General features: G+C 33.3%; 2 protein-coding genes across 2 annotated transcripts in view; one reads left to right on the top strand and one right to left on the bottom strand.

Annotated features, from left to right (window-relative positions):
- Nucleotides 1-14,247, top strand: part of LOC132748187 (nischarin-like) — a 30,782-nt gene extending 16,535 nt beyond the window's left edge. The window contains exons 15-19 of the mRNA XM_060737747.1: nt 2,107-2,167; nt 6,023-6,117; nt 6,958-7,016; nt 7,646-8,196; nt 8,309-14,247. Of these exons, the coding sequence (XP_060593730.1) occupies nt 2,107-2,167; nt 6,023-6,117; nt 6,958-7,016; nt 7,646-8,196; nt 8,309-10,230 (2,688 nt within the window). The 3' untranslated portion in view covers nt 10,231-14,247. The remainder of the gene's footprint in view (nt 1-2,106; nt 2,168-6,022; nt 6,118-6,957; nt 7,017-7,645; nt 8,197-8,308) is intronic.
- Nucleotides 14,248-17,085: 2,838 nt separating this feature from the next.
- Nucleotides 17,086-22,548, bottom strand: part of LOC132748188 (RNA helicase Mov10l1-like) — a 44,902-nt gene continuing 39,439 nt past the window's right edge. The window contains exon 22 of the mRNA XM_060737748.1: nt 17,086-22,116. Within this exon, the coding sequence (XP_060593731.1) occupies nt 22,027-22,116 (90 nt within the window). The 3' untranslated portion in view covers nt 17,086-22,026. The remainder of the gene's footprint in view (nt 22,117-22,548) is intronic.

A 22,548-nucleotide genomic window follows, 5' to 3' on the forward strand; every position in this document is an offset into this window, starting at 1 on the left:
TAGTCCATTTAAGTGGTACGTACGAAGGGACACCTGTGTATGGACCCCCGAGTGCTTTTTCTTCCAGTTTATGTAGAAAGTCACCATATGACTGTTAATGTGACTGAAACTTTAATAAAATTTAATAAAAGATAAGTGTTTATACCATTACACGTAAAATTTCTTTAATACATTTCAGCGAGATATGACCAGTTATGAGTCTATGTCGCTGTTAAACCTAGTAAAACATTTTCAATATATTGCTACCTTTATAGGCTGCCCCCTGGTGTCAAATTTTTTCTATTCTGCCTGTAAAGGCTATGATTCACACTTTCAAAAAGTAAATATTTAAATTCTTAGTTTAATATGTGATTTAGCTTTTAAAGTTATAGTTTTTGTGTAAGTGAATGAAATCCTTACGTTTTAGTAGAATAGATTCAAAATTGACTTACAACAGACAGCATTGTATGACATCAGACTCGCTCAACGGACATGGCCTTATAAAATATTTGCACTGTGAAATGTTTTTTTGTGATTTATATTTATTTTGTATTTGTGGCTTTTGTAGATGTTTTGTTGTATAATATTTTTGTTATAAAATTTTATTTTCTTGTGTTAAAGGAACTCCACTGAGGTCCAAAAGCCTAAAAAACTTATTTTTTAAATTTCTTACATAGATCAGCTGGGGCACTTAAAACAAAAAGATATGCAAAAGGTAATTAAGAAATAGACACATAGAGAAATAAATTGAAAATTGTATTTATGTGCTATTCTTAGCCCGATTTGAGTGAAAAGTATTGCAACAACATTTTTTACAAACAGAGCAATTATTCTGAAAAAAAAAAACGGAGGGAGAGAATGATAAGAAATGTTGCAAACAAGCTATTTGTCTAGACCTGTATCAAATGGAACATTTATGTCAAAAAAGTAATTTCAGTCCTGTTATGTCAAAAAAATGTCAATGGAGTTCCTTTAATTGATCATTTTATTTCACTTTCAAAACCTTATTTTGAACTTTGGATTTATTTGCATTGTTGGATTTTAAAATCTCTCTTGTTTTTGGTTGTTTGATTTTTTTTATAAATGTTGTTTTTGTTTAGTGTCTAATAGCTACAAATATACTGACAAAGCTTATGGTAATACACAGTGAATTAGCATTTACACTGGTACTGATTTTTAGTGTAATGTGTATTAAGTTACAACCCCTTTCAGCATGTGAATGATCTTAATAAATGCACTGAAATAATAATCAAGTAACAGTCATGTAGATAAAGCATTTCCTCAATTATGTATGAAAGATTTATGTAAAATATTCATTAAAGTGTTTACTCTAATTAGGTTATTGTCATTCTAAATTGGTTTGTGTAGTCTATAGTTTCCATGAATTTTGACATAAACTGCACAAACATTGTCAAACTTATGATGTGAATTTTTAAATAATTTCACTTAACATAAAATCTAAAACTTTTTTCTATCATGTTTATATTTAAAGTGTATAAAGCTATATCTTTGGTGTTTTTGGATGTCCAAAAATTGTTTATATTAGAATTAAAATAGCTACAAAAAACATTAAACAAAAGAAATATGTCCATATATTTTAATGAAAGTGAGTGGAACATGTGTTATATAATGGCTAAACCAACTAAAATAGTAGGGGAATAACTTGTTCTGGAACATTTTATTCTGATTTATGTACAATATTCTTGTATGATAAACAACAGGGACATTCTATGTAACAACTTTTTCGAGCTATGACCGTTAGGATATGAAAACAATATATATTTACAGCTTTTAGCTGAGCAAACGCATTACATAAATTCAGCAGGGTTTAGCGCTTTATACCTAGCTAGTAGAAGGTTAATGATTCTACCTAGATGACAGCAAATATATCAGATAGATTGTTTGAAGGGGGTGACTTTTAGACCTCCTCCATCAGTAAAAGTTGCAGTTTGACCTATAACAATGTCAATGGAATTTATATCCGGACTGCAAAAGCACAAAATATTACCATAGAAAAAAGATAAATGAATAAAATGAAATAATATCTCAAAGGAAATGTGAATAAGTTGTATTTTCTAACAGTAGGTTAAAATTATGAAAGCCTGGTTAAATGTGTGTTTTTTACAGGTAAGCGAGACAGCTCCCCTCCTACAGAAATATAGCTTATATGTCCGTACGTCTAACACAGGTAAAATGCTAATCTCACATATAACATTAACTCTACAGAGATATAACTTGCTGCAGTTTTGGGCTTTAAATTTTTATATCCATCATTTGCATAACAAGGACGTGAAGGGAAACTTACTTTATTTGAGATACTGAAGAACTTTAGTAAGTTTCACATCAAGCCCTTTATAAGATTATGTTATTAAATTAGACAATGCTATTGCGCTTTTTAAGTCCAGTTCAGTTTTTAGCTAGACTATTTCGAAGAGTAGGATGTCTTGGAGCTTTTTGTACTCACCATGGCTTGGGCGTCTGTGTCGCTGTCACACTTTGGTTGTAATTTTGCTGGCAAGTTACATGTAGTTTCTTTGAGACTTCTGAAAGGAATTGAATGAATGAAAGTTCACACACTTGTTCTCTGTGATTTTCTAACATGATGGACACAGGTCCCATAACTCTGAATTACCTTTTTACAGACTTATGCTCCTTTCCTTACTGCCAAGCACTGAGAATTGTAGAGGGCACTGTCTTATGTACAGCTCTTGTTTTTTTCTGTTATGGTGTTGGAATTTAAATCACCCTAATGTTACAACAATTTACTTTTTAAACCTTTCTTGATATGGTTTATTTCTAAACATTTGTGGGTGAACTAGCATTTTTAAATTGTTCATTACTCTTTGTTATGTTGGAACTTTAGAGTGTTTTTTAAGATATATTCAAGATTCAGAACTCTTATGCTTTAAGTTACATTATGCCCATCCATGTGTAAATAGTAAGTGCACTGGAAAAGGTCAACATTACTTTAAATTAAAAAAAAAATTGTTTTCAATTCATTTTGTTTCACATGAACAATTACTAATTCATGTCACCCACATGAATATATATAAATAACCTTCGTAACTGTTTAAGTTGTCATGATCAATTATTGGTCAATCCCCATTTAAATAGTTTATCTTTTTAAAACAATGGGCAATATGTCATGTTAAATTTCAAAGGAATAGTTTAATTATAGAATGTGTTTGCTAAATGTTTTGATATTTAGTCTCACATAGTTTTGAATGCTTGCATAATTATATAGCTCATCAAGCATGGCATCTTTAAAGGAACTCCACTGAGGTCTAGACTAAAATCAAAAAAAAAAAAAAAATAAATCAACTGGTGCGTTAAAATGGAAAGTTATACAATAGATAGTATATATAGATATACTTGTTAATGGAATAAAAATTGATTTTTTATACAATTTTTGCGTCTATTTGAGTGCAACGCTTTTCTATGCAATATAAAATTGATTATCCCTATGAAGCAGAGTGAGTGAATGACATGAAATTCTGTATATGAGTTCTTTGATCAGATCCTACATCAAGTATTTAAAGGAAAAAATTATTTTCGGTCCCTTTCTGTCAAAAAACCTCAGTTGAGTCCCTTTAACTTGTAAGGTACAGAGATATAAACACAGATTTATTGAGCTTCAGAGGAAAAGGGTGCTTGTTTCACATGTAGGATAGCATTATATAATATATAAAACATATATAAGCATACAAATTAACATTATTGTAGTTTACATGGGTTCACTTGTACTACTTTGCTATAGAGCTAGTTATAACAGTAACAAGATAGTGTTTATCTTTGGTGTGAGGTGTAACCTTTGGTGTGAAAGGTAACATTTGGTGTGATATGTAACCTTTGGTGTGAAAGGTAACATTTGGTGTGATATGTAACCTTTGGTGTGAAAGGTAACATTTGGTGTGATATGTAACCTTTGGTGTGAAAGGTAACATTTGGTGTGATATGTAACCTTTGGTGTGAAAGGTAACATTTGGTGTGATATGTAACCTTTGGTGTGAAAGGTAACATTTGGTGTGATATGTAACCTTTGGTGTGAAAGGTATCCTTTGGTTTTAAAAGTTGTAGGGTTTGATTTCCAGTCAGGCTCTTTCAGCCTCTTAAATAATATTCAACATCTAGGGTATGGACAAGGACTATTGGTGCATTTAACCCTTTGGGCTGCCATAAGGACGGCATAATTGTGCCGTCCCTATTATTTTCGGCGTATTTGCCATATGGACAGCTTTTGCCGTTTCTATAATAATAATGATAATAATAATAAATATATAGATAATTATACCATCAACAATAATTATTATTATACTAGCAGATTTGGAAACATATATTATTATTATAATACTAATAATAAATAATAATAATTATATTAATAATATAGTAATTTCTTAGCAAACCCTCTGGCAAATAGGTGATTAATAAATTAATAACCCTCTGGCAGCAAAAGGGTTAAGAGATTATTTTTGTAAACAAGGTCAAATAGATATTTCGTCATACATAAATATATACTTTCTATTGTAACTGAAATTTGCGAAAATTATAAAAAATATGATGGGTATATAAGCAACACAATCCAAGTGTTTGTGTTTCTTTAATATATATTGATAGGTATACATGTATATATTAATGTCGATATGCAGGTATAACATGTAGGTATATTAACACATAGATCTAAGACCTTTTGTGACTAAAATCATTTAAGAATACATACCATATATAGAAAGTTGTCGGTAAATTTGTTGCTATCATATGATATTCTCAATATCAATCTATAACTATGTCATCTCACTACCCCCCTCCCCCCACACATTTTCCCGTATTCTAACCAGAATTTAGCATTGGCTTTGCTTGTACATATAATTCCCAGCAGTGTAATCTGATAACATGTTCATGTCACCTTTCCTTGGTAATATAACATGCACATGTTCATGTCACCTTTCCTTGGTAATATAACATGCGCATGTTCATGTCACCTTTCCTTGGTTACTAATATAACATGTTTATGTCACCTTTCCTTGGTAATATAACATGCACATGTTCAATGTCACCTTTCCTTGGTAATATAACATGCACATGTTCAATTGTCACCTTTCATTTGTTGTACAGACTCCTCTACTTATCACCTGTAGAAAGTAGACTTATTCATAAAAGGTAGCTGACATAGAATCACTTGCCTCCATATCTTGTGGGTTTGAGGCACGATTCTTTCATATAAGCTATCCAGCTAGCTTGGAATAGGTCAGTGGTTCTCCTCAGGTGCCAGCTGTCACTTGAATAAATGCTTGAGTATTCTTTGTTATAAGAGTCAGTGTTGAATGGTATTATTTGACTAAAGTATTAACTCATTAATTAACCAATAACTATAACTATCCAATGATGTTTTGTTTGATGTAATGTATGCTGACCTAAAACATTTCATGTTTTACAAGACATTAATACATCTAAAACTGTTTGGTTGATATGAAATTTTACTGATACTAATGTGATGATTGGGTGTATGCTAGAATTTATTTTTGTTTGTTATAAATGTTACTATTGTTTTGATCTTGGTGCATCTATTTATGTTGTACATTGTATATATCTTAACTAATTGACGGACAGACAGACAGGTAGACAGAGGGTTGGGTATGTATTTAAGCAGTGGGATGGGTAGGAAGGCAGGAGGCAGGCAGGCAGGCAATCAGAGGGTTGAAGGGGTAAAAAGAAGTAGGTGCATAGGTGTGTCCATAGGTAAATGAAGACTTAAACAATTTGAAGAAAATTTAATTATAAGTGAATGCTTCTAATCTGGTCAGCAAATATTGTAGAGAAATGTGTACACACACAGAGACAAACGGGGGACATTCAGCCAGTAAAACAAAGTCGACCAATAAATTTAGTAAACAAGCTGATAAATGTACAGACAGACTTATCAGCATGAAAATGTTACCATACAAGACAAGTAAAGATTCTGTCAGTATATCCTGGTTATATTTTTGTATATAAATTAATTTGTTAGTGTATCATAACTATGTCATTTGTTGGTTTCTGATTCTAGGTCGAGGGTCATTGAATACAAACACTGTAAAATCATTGCACATTAGTTCTCCACATGGATTGTCAACATCTCCACATGTTAATCCATCATCACAGGTTTGTGTTTAAAGTTTGAGTTATTTTCTTTATTTGAAAATTAAAATATATTTTCGACAGTCACTGTGTGTAATTGTACTCAAAGGAGCAACCTCTGCTGTGTAAATAAAAAAGTATAAATTTATTATTTAGATATGAAGGTTGTGACTAGTCATCCATGGTCACAGTTTTTCCTCTAAACTCATACTATATCCTTATAATAAACAACAAACACTATAATATTATTTAATAATGTATTATATGTATGGAGCACTCGGACGATAATAAATATATCAAAACATATATATTCATTTTAACACATTCATAGAGGAACAATCTTCAGATAATAAAATCATCATACAAATATATCACATCTAGATGGTTAAAATTGAAACATTGATGCTAAACACATTTCTTGCCAATTTTTATTTTTATATATTTTTTTAATTAAGCTGATATTGCCTGGTTGATTGTCCAAAGCTGAATGCCCTTGAATACTACATATTACTTAAGCACCATAACTTCATGCACAAACTATACAATAGGATACTATATTTGATCAATTGAAAATAATTTTCCTCTAATTCACTCGCTCAACTGCAGAAAATTATATTTCACGGCAAGAGTTATTCATGAACAAAGTTATTCATTAACAATTTAGATATTCATGAACATGAGTTTGTTATGACCAGAGTTACATAAGACAAGGCATATTATCACTAAGTTTGATACAAGCTATAAGTTTTGTTTCAAGCTTATTTCTAAAGTTGATTGATGAATTAAAGACAATTTTGATAAGATGAGTTTGTAAGTTTCCTCTTTCCTCATGATGTTAATGCTGCAATTTAACAATTGTTTCAGTTCAACAAGTCACCAGTGAGATCTGTAGATTTAAACATTGGAAGTCAGAAAATTAAAAGGTTTGTGTTTTTAGATGAAATATCTTGATTGATGGTAACTGTATATATGCATTTAACAAATATGTCTGAATAAATTAAAAAAAATGTTCCATTCTATTTAGATTGCAAAAATGTAGAGATTTATTTTCTTGCACGTCATACCTCAGTAAAATTTTATGTTACATAAAACAACTGAAAAAGATTCAAGACTAATTCATTCTCAATTGCTCGTAAATTGAAACGTTTACTTAATACAGTAGTGCCATACACAGTACAAAATATATTGTAGATATTTTGGCTGCTTTAAATTCTTAAGGGGGAGCTGTGGCCTAGTGGTTAAGGTGTCTGCCTCTCAACCTAGAGATCTTGGGTTCGAGCCCTTCTCGGGTCACATTCGAGCCCTTCTCGGGTCACAACCATGTTTCTTCATATGACATCAGTACTGGTTGGTTCCAGGAAGCGGACTCGAAAGTGATTAATATAAGTTGCAAGAACTTGTTTTGCAATCAAGCTTAAATAAATATGTTTAAACCAATTCTTAATAATTTTACATCATCATTCATTCAATAGTAAGATTTCTATACAGGAGCGAGTTTATATATACATGTATGAACAATCCATCGGGTAAATTTTTGATTTTTTACTTTCAGAATCTCACGATCTCGACCATCATCATTATCAAGCAACTCTTCATCATCTGTAACCTTTGTAAATATTATGTCATTACCTGATCATAGAAACTCTGATTTCCTCTCGTGGCTTCATACGAGACTTTTTGGTCAAGGAGCTAGTTCCGACGATACTGTAGAAGAAATTAGGAATGTTTTCTGGTGTTTGGTTGTACAATACAGTAATCCTGGCTCTCAGTTGCCGTGTTGTGTCGTTCTTACCGAGAGGCGCGTGTTCATTCTTCAGTTACGGGACGAGGACTCGCCTATCAAGGGTGTTCCTGCAATGGAGACTTTTTACATCCTACCATTGTGCAATATTCAACAGGTGGTGACAGGGTTATGTTACAGTTATATTAGAGTAGAGGAATCATTTGTTGGTCCGTCTGGTACATTTGCTCTCATTCCTGCTGATCCCGATGTTGGAAAAGTTTTTTTTGATGAGCTAAAATCTTGTGCCGAGACTTCATCGGATAATACGGAACTAGATGTGATTAACAGTGTACACGACTGTGATATTTCAAAACAGATTTTTTGACTTTTGGAAGGAAAATTTGAATGGTGAATGAAACGGGGAAGGGGATCCCTTTTAACCCAGCGCTTTGGGGCCCGATTTTAAGACAGGGTTTTGGAAACTTTTTTTAGTGTTGTCAGAAAAATCATGTTTTAAAATATTTAAGTCTTGGTGTATTTTCTGGCCAAAACCAACATTCGACCTGAATGAAATTGAATCAGTCGGGAAGTTTGAGATATTGCAACAGTTTAGCGTGGAAGCAAAAATTAGTGAAATAAACAAGTATAAACATAGCGAGGTTTCACATTCTGGTGAAAATGATAAAAATAAACTGGAGTTTATCAGTTCTAACATAAAATTTCAAGAATATGGTCTGTCAATGGTCTTTCATGAGACTCTTGGATCACATAAGTTTGATTTTCAGTTTCTTTCAACAAAAGTGAGAGACTCATTTCTTGACAGATTGACAAGTTTAAGATCAGAACATGCACACAGAATGTCTCCAACGTTACGCCAGGAACCTGAAGGTGGGAATGAATCATCAGATGGTTCTGAAGACAAAGATATTGTTAAAGACTTGGACATAGAGGGAAATATCTATCTGCAGACAGAAGTTAACCTGGATGAAAGTGGCTCAGAGGATGATGAAGATAAACAACCAATACAACCTCTTGGTAAAAGAAAACTGCGATCAAAAACAGAAATTGTTTTAATTAAAAACACAGACAACACGCCAGATGGGGAAAGAGATTTACCAAGTTATACATTACATTACCTTACTCCAGAGTTGGTCTTGCATCTAGAAGCTTGTGTGAAAAGGTATACTCTGTTCCAGCCACTTTCTGTCAAACTTCAAGCATTGTGTGAAATGGATGGTCAGACACTTGCCAAGTTTTTCCACATGAATATAGTTCCTGTTGGCCACGATGGAGTTGAGCTACATCATATAATATGGACCAATGTCATTCCATACACAAATCCAAAAGATGAAATAGTGACATGTGTTATGTTGAGTAACAGGGCAGTATACTTTGTGTCTGACAGACCTGTGAAACTGCAGCAGACATCTGGGCGGCCATCTTGGATGACTCATGCAAGACATGTGTCAGACTCTGTGATTGGTCTTCAAGCAAGGAAAGCAGACAAGCATCACAGCTCTGGAATTCTTCATTTGTCAGAAAGCACTGATGCCATTGTAAAACCATACAGTGTTCTAGACTTTGCCGATATTAAACAGATAAATGTTGGCTTGTTTGACCAGTGTTTGAGATTGACTGGAGACAAGAAAGAAACTGTATTTACACTTATAACACGTAACTCAGAAACAACCAGTTTGTTTATGAAGAATCTATCCACGATGTTGTCATTATACATCGCTTCACCCATGCTGGAATCAAGCTCGAGTGACCTTGAACAGGACTTTTACAAAGCTTTTGATAAAAGGACAAAAACAACAGTGGAAGGGATTGAGTATATACATCCAAGTAGAGTAAAATTCTGTTACCCTGGTGATGAATCTGTATCTGACCTACTTTTCTTGATAAATGAGCACCTGAAATCAGCCTCCATTAAAGTTGGTAAGGAAAATATCCTTCATTACATAGCAGGCTTCAAAACACAGTCTCACATCAAAGAAGTCAATTCAGTGCTGCTTGAACCAATCAGCATCATTTTAACAAATAAATGTCTGTGTTTTGTTACAGAAGATCTGGTTAGCTATCCACTACCTGACTTTGTTAGAGGGCTACCCAGCATGCCTCGCCAGCACGTTACTGATGTTAAAAAGATTGAATATTTAAAATGTGTCAAATTGAATAGTTCTGAACAAAGGGACATCACTCTGGTTTTCTCCGATGAAAAAGAGGATATCATTCTTATACAGGACCATTACAGTCTTAAAGACACCAGGGGGCGCAATATAGCACCGGAAATTGAAGTACGGTTGTTCATTCAAAATGAGCGAGAAATGCAAAAATTTCTCATGCTGATAAAAAGTCAGTGGAAGGAAGTAAACTCTGGCCAGGAGCATGAACTGCCAGTTCATACTTTTTGAAATGTGTTGTAAAAAAACAAAACAAAGGAAAACTGTAACAAATTGTGATATTTTCAAAAAATATGAATTCAGTATAAGATGTACTCAGCATGAATTGCGTGTACTATAATTTTATACTATTTGAAAAAGATTTTTAGTGTTCATAAAAATGAAAATATGATTTTCATAGATTAAAATTATGTTGAGTGACATTATATGAAGTTGTAGATTATTTACACATATACATAACTTTATATTTAAGATGTTAATTGTAGATTATCTATTATACTTAATTATGATACCATGTACTTTCAGAATTATTCAAGAACTGTTATAAATAGATTAATGTTATAGCTATGAGCATTTTATTGATTTTTAATTTATTTTACCCAACTTTTATTTCTATGATTTTCAAGCTTGTACTGGTTATATGTAGGTAAAGGTGTAAATTCATGTTGTGTGTTTAGTGAACAGTGACGTTTTTCATCAGATTGTCACATAAGGTGTGTCAGTTACTACATCAATACTAAGCATAATAGGTCAACTATAGGGGTCACATACTTCTAAATATCAAAAGTTTTCATTGCTAATATACATGTATAATTGTCTTTATCATACTGGTCGGGACCATCAACCGGACACTCTTTGAACAGTTTTCCATGCAAATTTCTTAATTTTAAAGCTAGAGATCTAAAACTTTGACCAAAAAAAGCTAGGTTCTTCTCCTAAGGAGGGTATAAAAATTACCTAAATTGTCCACACTACAGTACCATGTGCCCGGACAGATATTACATGGCGTTGATTTAATTCAGATAAAAGCTAGGGCGTTTGAATTTTTTATTTTTAATATGATATACACTATTTCAGCAGCAAATGCTGAAGTTTTGGATATTTTATTGTTTACACTACAAATGATTATAGCTAGTATGTGAGGTCAGGTATTGCACTCTTGACGTCCAAATTTTCAAAGGCAACATTCTTGATATGGACAATAAAATTGTACCATTTACATAAGTTGAAATAAATTTAATAACTTAATTATAGAAGAAACATGCATTTAATGTTGATAAAAAGGCTGCTGACTGATTGACAACCACTGAACAAAGAAAAAAAAACAAATCAGGCATTTTCCAGGCCGGGTTTGATGGTTGTCAGGTTTTGGTGGTCCCCAACCAGGAGGTAAATAACTTGTAAAAAACCTTATTTTTATATTTATAAAATGTATAAGTCAAAAATATTCTCTCTTGTTTGATTGTTATACTTAACACAGATAGTCCCTAGATTTAAACACTTATGAACAATATCTAAAAAAACTCTTTTTTAGCCTGTCTGTTTTGAAGAAAAAATTTGAACTCTGATGATTGCTGCAACATTGTCGGTGGTGCTGTCATCGTCATGCAAAAACTAATGTAGACCATTATTCAAACATTTTAGGTAATCATGCTTACCATGACAAGATGCAGTTGTTAGAATAATTCTGAAAGCTATTTTTTGGAGTTATGTCTCTTTGTTACAGATGAGCTTCAAAACCGCATGCTATGTTCTAGTTTATTATGACAATAATATTGAAAGATTATGTTCATTAGATTTGTGGATATTTAGATTTATTACCTGATACCCTGTATAAATGCCATTTGGTATTTTTTACTGTTTTCTGATATTCCTAAAATGCCCACGAACTGTTGACCGGTCAAAATTTTGACTGATTCCCTCGCATGCTCTGACATCATAGATGATTCCCCCTTGGAGCGTCATAAACCAGACGTGACGAGACATAGTTAAAGATTGTTAAATTCGGAAAGTTTAATTATTAACATATTTGAAAAACTATTTTCTTATTCCTTTTTTCTTCTGCAATTACAGTTAAAACAGTAATTGATCAGGTAATAAAACAGTTATTTCATATATGATTTGGGATCAGTCAACCAGTTGTCCCTCTGTGTCGGGAAAATGTTTTGAACTGTTGCCCTCGGCCTAAGGACTTGGGCAGAAGTTGAAAACACTATCCCCTCCACCATGGGCCACAGTTTGACTGTTCCCAAATCACATATGAAATAACTATATAATGAATTATCTCCTTAGTCCAAGTATCTTTATAAAATTATACACTTAACTATAATTCATGCAGAGTATTGGATACAGGTTTTGTAAATTCGCAAGAGTTTATATAGACTACTGGGGTAAATGATCATATTTCCACATATGTCACCAGTACTGGGGTAGTTTCAGTATGCAGACTGAAAAGAGTGGTTCAAGAAACTTTTTACATGCTTAAATATATAATGCTGTAAATAAAGAAACAAATGCTTACTGGCAGTAAAGCTTTTTTTATTATAATGCAGTGTAGTATATCTAGCTTTTTACTGTGTCCATTTTCATTACAGTAATTGGCATGAATACACTCAGAGGCATTTATAAACCGACTCTTACATTTTTCGATAAGAATTGGTCATTTGTTGAAGGATTTTGATCTAATTTGGTCCATGCAAAATTCAACATATTGTTCTTACAACTTGGAATTTTATTAACAATTCATTGTCATGAAAATAGAAAAATTAACAAAACAAATAGGCTACTATAACATGAAAAATCACAGAATGGCAGTAAAAAAATCGATACAAGAAGAACAGTCTCTGAATAGCACTTAATCTGTATGGTAATTTGTTCTCATACTTGTTTTGTTATTTTTTCTTCTTCTTTTTTTTTAACAATGAATAATAAATAAAATTCTTAGAAGTAAGTATGACATATTAAATTTGGTATGGTCCAAATTTGAACAAATCCGTCAACAAATGACCAATTGATACCGAAAAATGTCAGTGCCAGGTTGTTAGTGCCTCTGAGTGTACATGCATTTTGATAATTTTCCTTGTTTATTTATAGCAATATGTAATGAATTATTGGACATACAAGTTCTAATACTCTACTGATATGAATTTACAGTTAACTATCTCTTACCATAGATATTTTAAACTCGTCTTTCAGGTACAGACTGTTCATTGCCTGAACTTTTATAATTTAAAGAATTATTGGCCAGTTGCACTTTCTTTTTGTTGATTTTTTTTAATTATTTTTTTCTTGCTGTTTAAAGTTGAGAAATGGGTTGAATCTATTTGCTCTACACTATTTTCATTTTCGGCTTGATTTGAAAGACCAAGAAATAAAAAGGTACTCCTTTTAGACCTTTTTACAATATTATAAGGGGCAGATCGATGTAACATTATTAGAGATACATAATATCAGTTTAAAAAAAAAATGTTGAATAGGAGAAAATTGAAAACTCTCTTCTTAGCGACAACCAAATCTTCTCATCTTATGAGATCAAGATATATGCTGTCTGACCATGGTCTGCACTGTTTGTTATTCAGTCAATGCTTATTTTGATATTTTCCCTTTAAATGATTAACAGTTTAGTCCAGATTGAAAGAACAAGTTCAATTAAGGTATAAAAGCATTGTGTTAATAAAATGTTGACAAAATATAAAATTAATAGGTCACCATTTGGCAACTTAAAACTTTTTTGATTTTATGATTGGTGACATGTCTGGGGTCCTCTCAGTGCTTGAAAGTGTGGATAGACCCTTATTAGACTTAGAACACACACAATGTTGATAAACAGCTAACGTAACCAGGGTAAAACTAAATAGATAAGGACTTAACTATGACTGTATGCTATGCATGTTTCTTTTATATTTGTATATTTTTGTATTTTTTATATGTAAAATCCAGTATAATGAAGATATTGTGAACAAGGTTGAAAATGATATTTTAAAATCATGATATGAATTATGCCAGTTTAACTCTGTTACTTTTTAGCTCGACTATTCGAAGAATATGAGAGCTATTGTAGTCGCCCCGGCGTCCGCGTCGGCGTCTGCGTTGGTTAAAGTTTTTTGTAAAGTCAAATATCTCAATCATTACTTGAGATATTCACTTGAAACTTACAATACTTATTTATAGTAACAAGGTACATCATATTGACAAGTTGGATAACTCTGCCTACAATATTGACAGAATTATGCCCCTTTTTAACTTAGAAATTTTGGTTAAAGTTTTTTGTCAAGTCAAATATCTCAATTATTACTTTGAGATATTTTAATTGAAACTTACAATACTTATTTATAGTAACAAGGTACATCAGATTGACAAGTTGGATAACTCTACCTACAATATTGACAGAATTATTTGCCCCTTTGAAACTTGAAACTTAAAATTTTTGTTAAAGGTCTTCAAAGATATTTACTTGAAACTTTACACAATGCACTTAGGGTCATAATTGGAGGGTTCATAATTGTATGTCACTTGACCAAGTTCCATAACTCTCTCTTGCATTAAGGCTGATTCATCTCCCCTTTCTAATTAGTCTCTTGGTTAATGTTTACATGCAAGTTTAACATATCTCAATAACTATTAGATATTTTTTTTAAACTTCACATCTGCATTTAGGGTCATAATTGTAGGTCACTGACAAAGATCCATAATTCTATCTTGCATTTAGGCTGATTTTTCTCCCCTTTTTCAAACTTAGAAATTCATGGTAAAGTTTTGCTTTGTAAGCTCAATAACTACTGAAGGGTTTGTGCCTTTTTTGGGACAATTTTATGCATTCATAATAATAAAGCAGTGATTTACTTGATAAAGCATCTTAATAACAAGCCTTTGTACCTTTTCTGTCAAATTTATGTATTCATAGGTAATTAGTATTATTATACTCAATAAAACACCCTTGTGACATTACCTTCTGAATAGTCAAGCCAATACTGTATAATAAGACTCTCTCTAAGGCCTATAACATGAATTTATAAAAAACTTAGCCCTTTTGTGAACTTAGAAAATTTAACATTATCAAGGCTCTTTTACTATCAAGCACTTAGAATAGTCGAGCGTGCTGTCCTACCGACAGCTCTTGTTAACATTGATATCTATTTTTCATTATCATTAACATAGAGCTGAGCCATGCACTTATGTGAATACTGTACTTAGTTTGCTACTTTATTTATGCATTTTCACTGTGAGGAAACACACCTACTTCCTGTGTTCGCAAAAAGATGATACAAGTTGAATGCATGGATCCCCTACATGATCTGTTCAATTTGAATGATCAGATTAGTGGATTACAATATAAGAATTTCACCACAAAAATATTTCCTAACAAAAGAACACATGTCAATGTTTGTGGTTAAATCTATTGTTATTCAAAAAAAAAAGGTCAGAGTGTAGGCATCTATCAGTTGTGTAAGCTTGCAATAAATGATACTGTGAGTGTTGTGATTACAACAACCCATACACATTGAATTGAATAGAATTAAATGACACAGAGATTCTGTTTCTACACAGTGACTTTGATATTAAAACCCCTCCAACTGAGAGTGGATAGTTTAAAATTAATTTCAAAGCAAGAAATTATCATTTCACAATTTGTAGCTAGATGTTGATGACTCCAGGGCTAGTGCAAAACTGTTGTAAGTCAATGAACAAGATGACATCAGCAATGAAACAAAAGCTCTTGTTGGCAGGGGTCAGTTTTATACCTTTTTTTAATCATGTTGAGATTTCACTTTGTGTATATTACATTCTTTTTGTTTAGTTTTATGAAATATTGTTGTGATTATTATAGAATACACTATGTGTAATCGTCTTTCCTAGTAAAGAACAAAGAATTATTTTGTTTGTTATGATCTAGCTTATGCCTTAATAATAGGTTAATTACAGACAAATATCATCCATACTGTATTATAAATAGATCTACTCATGAAAAAAAATGGCCATGGGGAAAAAAACAACAAAAAACAGTGATTCAAAGTACTAGTATTGCTTTAAACTTCATATTATGTTATCTAAGGAAAATACTCATTGCACATGTCTTGTAAAACTAAAGTTTTTCATTTTGCCCTATGATGCCTTCTGTGCCAGCGTTGTGCCAATGTCAAGCTGGCTTATAGTAATAACAGGTGCCGCCATGAACAAATGAGCCGCATCACGACAAAATCAACATTGTGAGTTTGCCACCAGTATGGGCGCATTCGCGCAGTCTGATCAGGATCCATGCTGTTCGCTTACCAATTTAACTCTATTACAAGTGGAGAAACTGATAGCAAACAGCATGGATCCTGATCAGACTGCTCGGATGCGTAGGCTGGTCTGGATCCATGCTGGTCGCAAACGCTTTATGTTGGTTTTGTCGTGACGCGGCTCAAATTGTGATGACATGTTAACTAGAATCACTTGGTCTCTTTCACTGCAGGTTTGAATACTGCCAGTGACAATGAATTCTGTAATGTGAGAAGCTATCTGGTTAGCTTATGGGTTGATGGTTCTACTCTAGTGCCTGATTGTGCCAGAAATAATGTAAGCTAGGCCCCCTAGGTTTTCCTCCACTAGAAAACCTTCAAAATTGCAGAAAGATCTTGACTGTGTTGGTGTGTCGTAAAATCTTAAAAGACAGATTATTATAGTGTCATTGTTTAATAGTAACTACATTGACACAATTGTTTATATCGACATCTTCCAATGAAGATTGGAGGTTGTTACATTGAGCAGAACAATACAGTGCAAAAATTTGGTATCTACTACAATGAGTTAGTACCTTTTTGACAGAGTTCTGTAAAATTGGTCAAGGTTTTGTATGGACTTGTAGCATTTGTCTGTTTTGGCCATCTCTGATTAAAATATTCTGCATTCAAGATGACCATACAGAAACAGTTTAACTCTTGTTAACAGCCTTTTAGTCGTCTACATCAAAAATGAATCATTTGAGCATCTGCACCTCTTAGCACAAATGTTTTAAAAAATGATATTTTAGTTTTTGAAAATAAAAATTATATATGCTGGCCCTTTGCATAAAAGAAGGATATGTATACCAATGACCGAAGATAATTCAAAGACATTTTTATTTCTTTATTTTGTAACTTATTTTCTTTACAACCAGTAAAGTAAACATAATAAAACATATAAAAATAAAAACTATCATGATAAAAAAACAAAATATGAGTATGAAAAGAAACATGAAAGATGACTGTTAAAATTTGATAATATTTCATGAAAATCTTATTTTAACGCTTAATCTGCCGAGTTCGTATAATGGATTTGCCCTTTGAATCTGGATCAGTCTATTATACCAGGGATTTCAATAAATGAGTTGCTAACAATAGAGAGCCTGGTCGGGTAAATGCACGGATGTACAGGCAGGCCTGGACCTATACTGGTGGCAAAGGCTGAGCACTTTTCAGTTTCAGCAGGTCAAAGGTTCAGATACAAATGATTAAGAATGCTTGAGCAATTCAATTTTAAACAAGAGCCATGTCAACATGGCCATCCCCGGCCGAATGTGTTTGCTCATTGGAAGAATGTATATGTAGTAGAGCAGAATAACTCCATTTTAAGGTCTTTTGGTAATGAAAACTGATGGCTATAGTGATTACAGATTTGAAACCTATGTGAATACTGATTGCTGAAAATAACAAAGGGCAATTACTGAAAAATAATGCAGGGTAGGTTATCATTCTTGTGTGCTGCATCCCTCCTCAGTAAAATCTATCCACCTATGAAGTTTCAAGTTGATACCTCAAATACTTTGAAAAATTAAGTATGAAAAATAACAAAGGGGAATAACTCAAAAATTATAAAAGGTAGAGTTATCATTCTTGTGCACTGCAAACCTCCTGAGTTAGATCTATGCACCTATGAAGTTTCATAATGATATCTCAAAGGCCTTTTGAGTTATGCTCTGGACAAAAACTAATTTTGAAAAATAACAAAGGGCAATAAGTAAACAATTATGCAGGGTAGAGTTATCGTTCTTGTGCACTGCACTCCTCCTCAATGAGATCCATCCAGCTATGAAGTTCCAAGTTGATACCTCAAATACTTTTTGAGATAAGCTCCGGACAAAATATTATGAAAAAGAACAAAGAGGAATAACTCAAAAATTGTATAGGGAAGAGTTATCATTCTTGTGCACAGCATTCCTCCTCAATAATATCTATCCACCTATGACATTTCATGTTGACATCTCGAACACTTTTGAGTTATGCTCCACTCGGGTGAAAAATTAGGTATGAAAAATAACAAAGGGCAATAGCTCAAAAATTATGAAAGGTAGAGTTATCATTCTTGTGCACTGCACACCTCCTGAGTGAGATCTATGCACCTATGAAGTTTCATGTTGATATCTCAAAGGCTTTTTGAGTTATGCTCTGGACAAAAACTAATTTTGAAAAATAACAAAGGGCAATAACTAAAAAACAAGAGCTGTCGGTAGGACAGCAACGCTCGACTATTCTAAGTGCTTGATAGTAAAAAAATGCTTGATACAGTTACCTCCTCCTGTTTACAGGTTGGGGTAATGATGGTGAACAAGTGTGCAAAGTTTCAAAGCCATATGTCAGTGGACTTTGAAAATATTTTAACTATTACAAAAACTTTAACGTAAATTCTAAGTCGAAAAAGGGGCAAAATTCTGTCAAAATGCTTGATAGAGTTACCTCCTCCTGTCTACAGGTCGGGATCATGATGGTGAACAAGTGTGCAAAGTTTCAAAGCCATATGTCAATGGACTTGGAAAATATTTGAACTATTACAAAAACTTTAACGTAAATTCTAAGTCGAAAAAGGGGCATAATTCTGTCAAAATGCTTGATAGAGTTACCTCCTCCTGTCTACAGGTTGGGGTCATGATGGTGAACAAGTGTGCAAAGTTTCAAAGCCATATGTCAATGGACTTTGAAAATATTTGAACTATTACAAAAACTTTAACGTAAATTCTAAGTCGAAAAAGGGGCATAATTCTGTCAAAATGCTTGATAGAGTTACCTCCTCCTGTCTACAGATTGGGATTAGGATGTTGAACAAGTGTGCAAAGTTTCAAAGCCATATGTCAATGGACTTGGAAAATATTTGAACTATTACAAAAACTTTAACGTAAATTCTAAGTCGAAAAAGGGGCATAATTCTGTCAAAATGCTTGATAGAGTTACCTCCTCCTGTCTACAGGTTGGGGTCATGATGGTGAACAAGTGTGCAAAGTTTCAAAGCCATATGTCAATGGACTTTGAAAATATTTTAACTATTACAAAAACTTTAACGTAAATTCTAAGTCGAAAAAGGGGCATAATTCTGTCAAAATGCTTGATAGAGTTACCTCCTCCTGTCTACAGGTTGGGGTCATGATGGTGAACAAGTGTGCAAAGTTTCAAAGCCATATGTCTATGGACTTTGAAAATATTTGAACTATTACAAAAACTTTAACATAAGTGGTTACGCCGACGCCGACGCTCGGGTGACTGCAATAGCTCTACTTATTCTTATCGAATAGTCGAGCTAATTATGCAGGGTAGAGTTATCATTCTTGTGCACTGCACTCCTCCTCAATGAGATCCATCCAGCTATGAAGTGTCAAGTTGATACCTCAAATACTTTTTGAGATAAGCTCAGGACAAAATAGCATGAAAAAGAACAAAGGGCAATAACTCAAAAATTGTATAGGGAAGAGTTATCATTCTTGCGCACAGCATTCCTCCTCAATAAGATCTATCCACCTATGACATTTCATGTTGATATCTCAAACACTTTTTGAGTTATGCTCCACTCCGGTGAAAAATTAAGTATGAAAAATAACAAAGGGCAATAACTCAAAAATTATGAAAGGTAGAGTTATCATTCTTGTGCACTGCACACCTCCTGAGTGAGATCTATGCACCTATGAAGTTTCATGTTGATATCTCATAGGCTTTTTGAGTTATGCTCTGGACAAAAATCAATTTTGAAAAATAACAAAGGGCAATAACTCAAAAATTATGCAGGGTAGAGTTATCATTCTTGTGCACTGCACTCCACCTCAATGAGGTCTATCCACCTATGAAGTTTCAAGTTGATAACTCAAATACATTTAGAGATATGCTCCGGACAAAAATGTTGGACGGAAGGTCGGACAGAGACTATTACTATATCCCCCGCTGCCTTTTCGGCGTGGGATAACTAGAAGGGGTTTTTGTCACAAAAAAAGATGTCTCACAAAACAAGGCATGGTACTCATATTACTCCTGTGAATTTTGGGCAATATCCCGCCAGCACTTGAGCTTTGAAAGCAGGACAAGATTTTTCTATTTATAGCTCTGGGGGGCATTTCGTGCAACAGAGCAGAATGTGCAGAAAATATGCACAACTAGGGATGGTAGTGATCACTCCTGTGAAGTTTAATTGAAATCCCGCTAGCAGTTTGACCTGTGAAAGCCAGACAAGATTATTTTACTATTCATAGCTCTGGGAGCCAGTATGTGCAGTGAGGCGAAATTTGTGGGCAGTATGAACAAGGGATGGTACTGATCACTCATGTGATCTTTCATTTAAATCCGCTAGCAGTTTGACCTGTGAAAGTCAGAAAATATTTATCTATTTATATCTCTAGCTGCCATTCTGTGCAGCAAAGTGGAATGTGCCAGAAATATGCACAACTAGGGATGGTACTGATCACGTCTGTGAAGTTACATTGAAATCAGCAGTTTGACCTGTGAAAGCCGTACAAACTGAATGCGGACAGACAGATGGACAAACAAGCGTACTTACGAAATGGTACTTATGTGACTTTTCCTTTGATCTTTTTAGCCATTTTAAGTCACACAGGGTCTAAAAAAAGACACTAAAGTAAGAACCAAATGAATAGAATCAAAGAAAATGTTCTGTTTCCCATTGACCTCCAAGTCACACAAGTACCTCTGGGTTTGTGCAGACAGATGGACGGACAGCAGCGAAGGCAAAAACAAAAATATGTTGTTTTTTTTAAAGATTAACAGTATACATGTATTTTGCAGCATTCTACAGTATATTTTGTCAGTTACACATTTACATCCTTTAACTAACATTACATATCTGTCAGTGATGTAACTGCTAAATACTAGTATTACACAGAAATAGTACTCCATATCTCTAGAATTATAAGATCTTTCAAATTTTACGGCTGGGATCAGAAAATCCGTCCCGAGGGTACCTCACTCATTGGGCAGTAATGAGGCTTGCCAAGAGGTACCTGAGGGACGGATATTTCGATCTGAACCACAAACATGTCAGATATTTTAGAATAGTCTACTATGTTATTTCATATTTAAAATGGTTTAGCTCTACCATAATAAGATATTTTGTTCATGGAAATCAATGTCATTTCATCCATAATTATTTTCTTACAATAGCGTATGAATTTTAATATGAACTTTAATAAGAGCGAAATGACGTCATCCTAAGCACATAGTTCCCATCTTAGATGCACCGAAATGACGTCAATTTAACACGGTTCATTCATAATAAGCGCTAGTGATGTTATTGAATGGCACGCGATTCACTAAAGGCACCCCTCATGCCAGATGTAATTTCCATCATGTGTAAAACTAATGGAAACGTCAGTCTGCTATGCAAGAATAAACTGTTCTTGTCAAACAATCTAGTAAATATTTATTTCGGCAGTTTTCAAAGAAGGCTTCACATGTTGTAACTCCAAGAATGTCATCAATAATAATAATGACTGTCCTTTGTCAACCATTATAGATCTCATCTCTGTAGTTTGACCAGACCCGATACTGTCTACTGCTGATTGTTTGGTATTTAAAAACCCACATACTTACAATGGACAGTACTAAATTCAATGCTGGACAAGTCGACAATCCATGTATAGCATGTTTAAGGTTATATATCATATGTCATCATATGTTGAATTTTCAACTGAACAAACCGCTTATTGTCCATAACTACATGTACATGTACTTGTGATAAATGTTTATCACTTTGTGAAAGACTGAATCATTAAGTATACAATTTTGTATTATTTAATCAGAGATCACATGAGGTAGGTGGTATATCACAGCCAACATATGCACCAATCTCTACACAGTAATTAATTAAACTCTTCCAGTACTGGTCCTGAAAAATTATAATAAAACATTAATATTTGTTTATCTTTATCTTGTGAAGAATTTATGTAACAAGAACTGTCGGAGGACAGTAAAGCTCGACTATTCGAAAATTTGTCACAAGGGTGTTTCATTGAGTATAATAATGCTTACCTATATGAATACATAAAATTGTCCGAAAAGGTACAAACTCTTCAAGTTTCAATACATTCCCTTCAGTAGTTATGGAGATACAAGCTTACATACAAAAACTTAACCAAGATTTTCTAAGTCGAAAAAGGGGCATAATTATGAAATAAAACAATTCAGAGTTATGGGACTTGTACCAATCACCTTTGATAATCACAAAGAACAAGTGTGTGAAGTTTCAATCCATTCCCTTCAGTAATTATGGAGATACCAGCTTACACGCAAAAACTTAACCAAAAATTTCTAAGTCGAA

Source organism: Ruditapes philippinarum, unplaced genomic scaffold (genome assembly GCF_026571515.1).
Source record: "Ruditapes philippinarum isolate M1 unplaced genomic scaffold, ASM2657151v2 ctg1604_1_1_1_1, whole genome shotgun sequence".
In the NCBI taxonomy this organism is placed as follows: domain Eukaryota; kingdom Metazoa; phylum Mollusca; class Bivalvia; order Venerida; family Veneridae; genus Ruditapes; species Ruditapes philippinarum.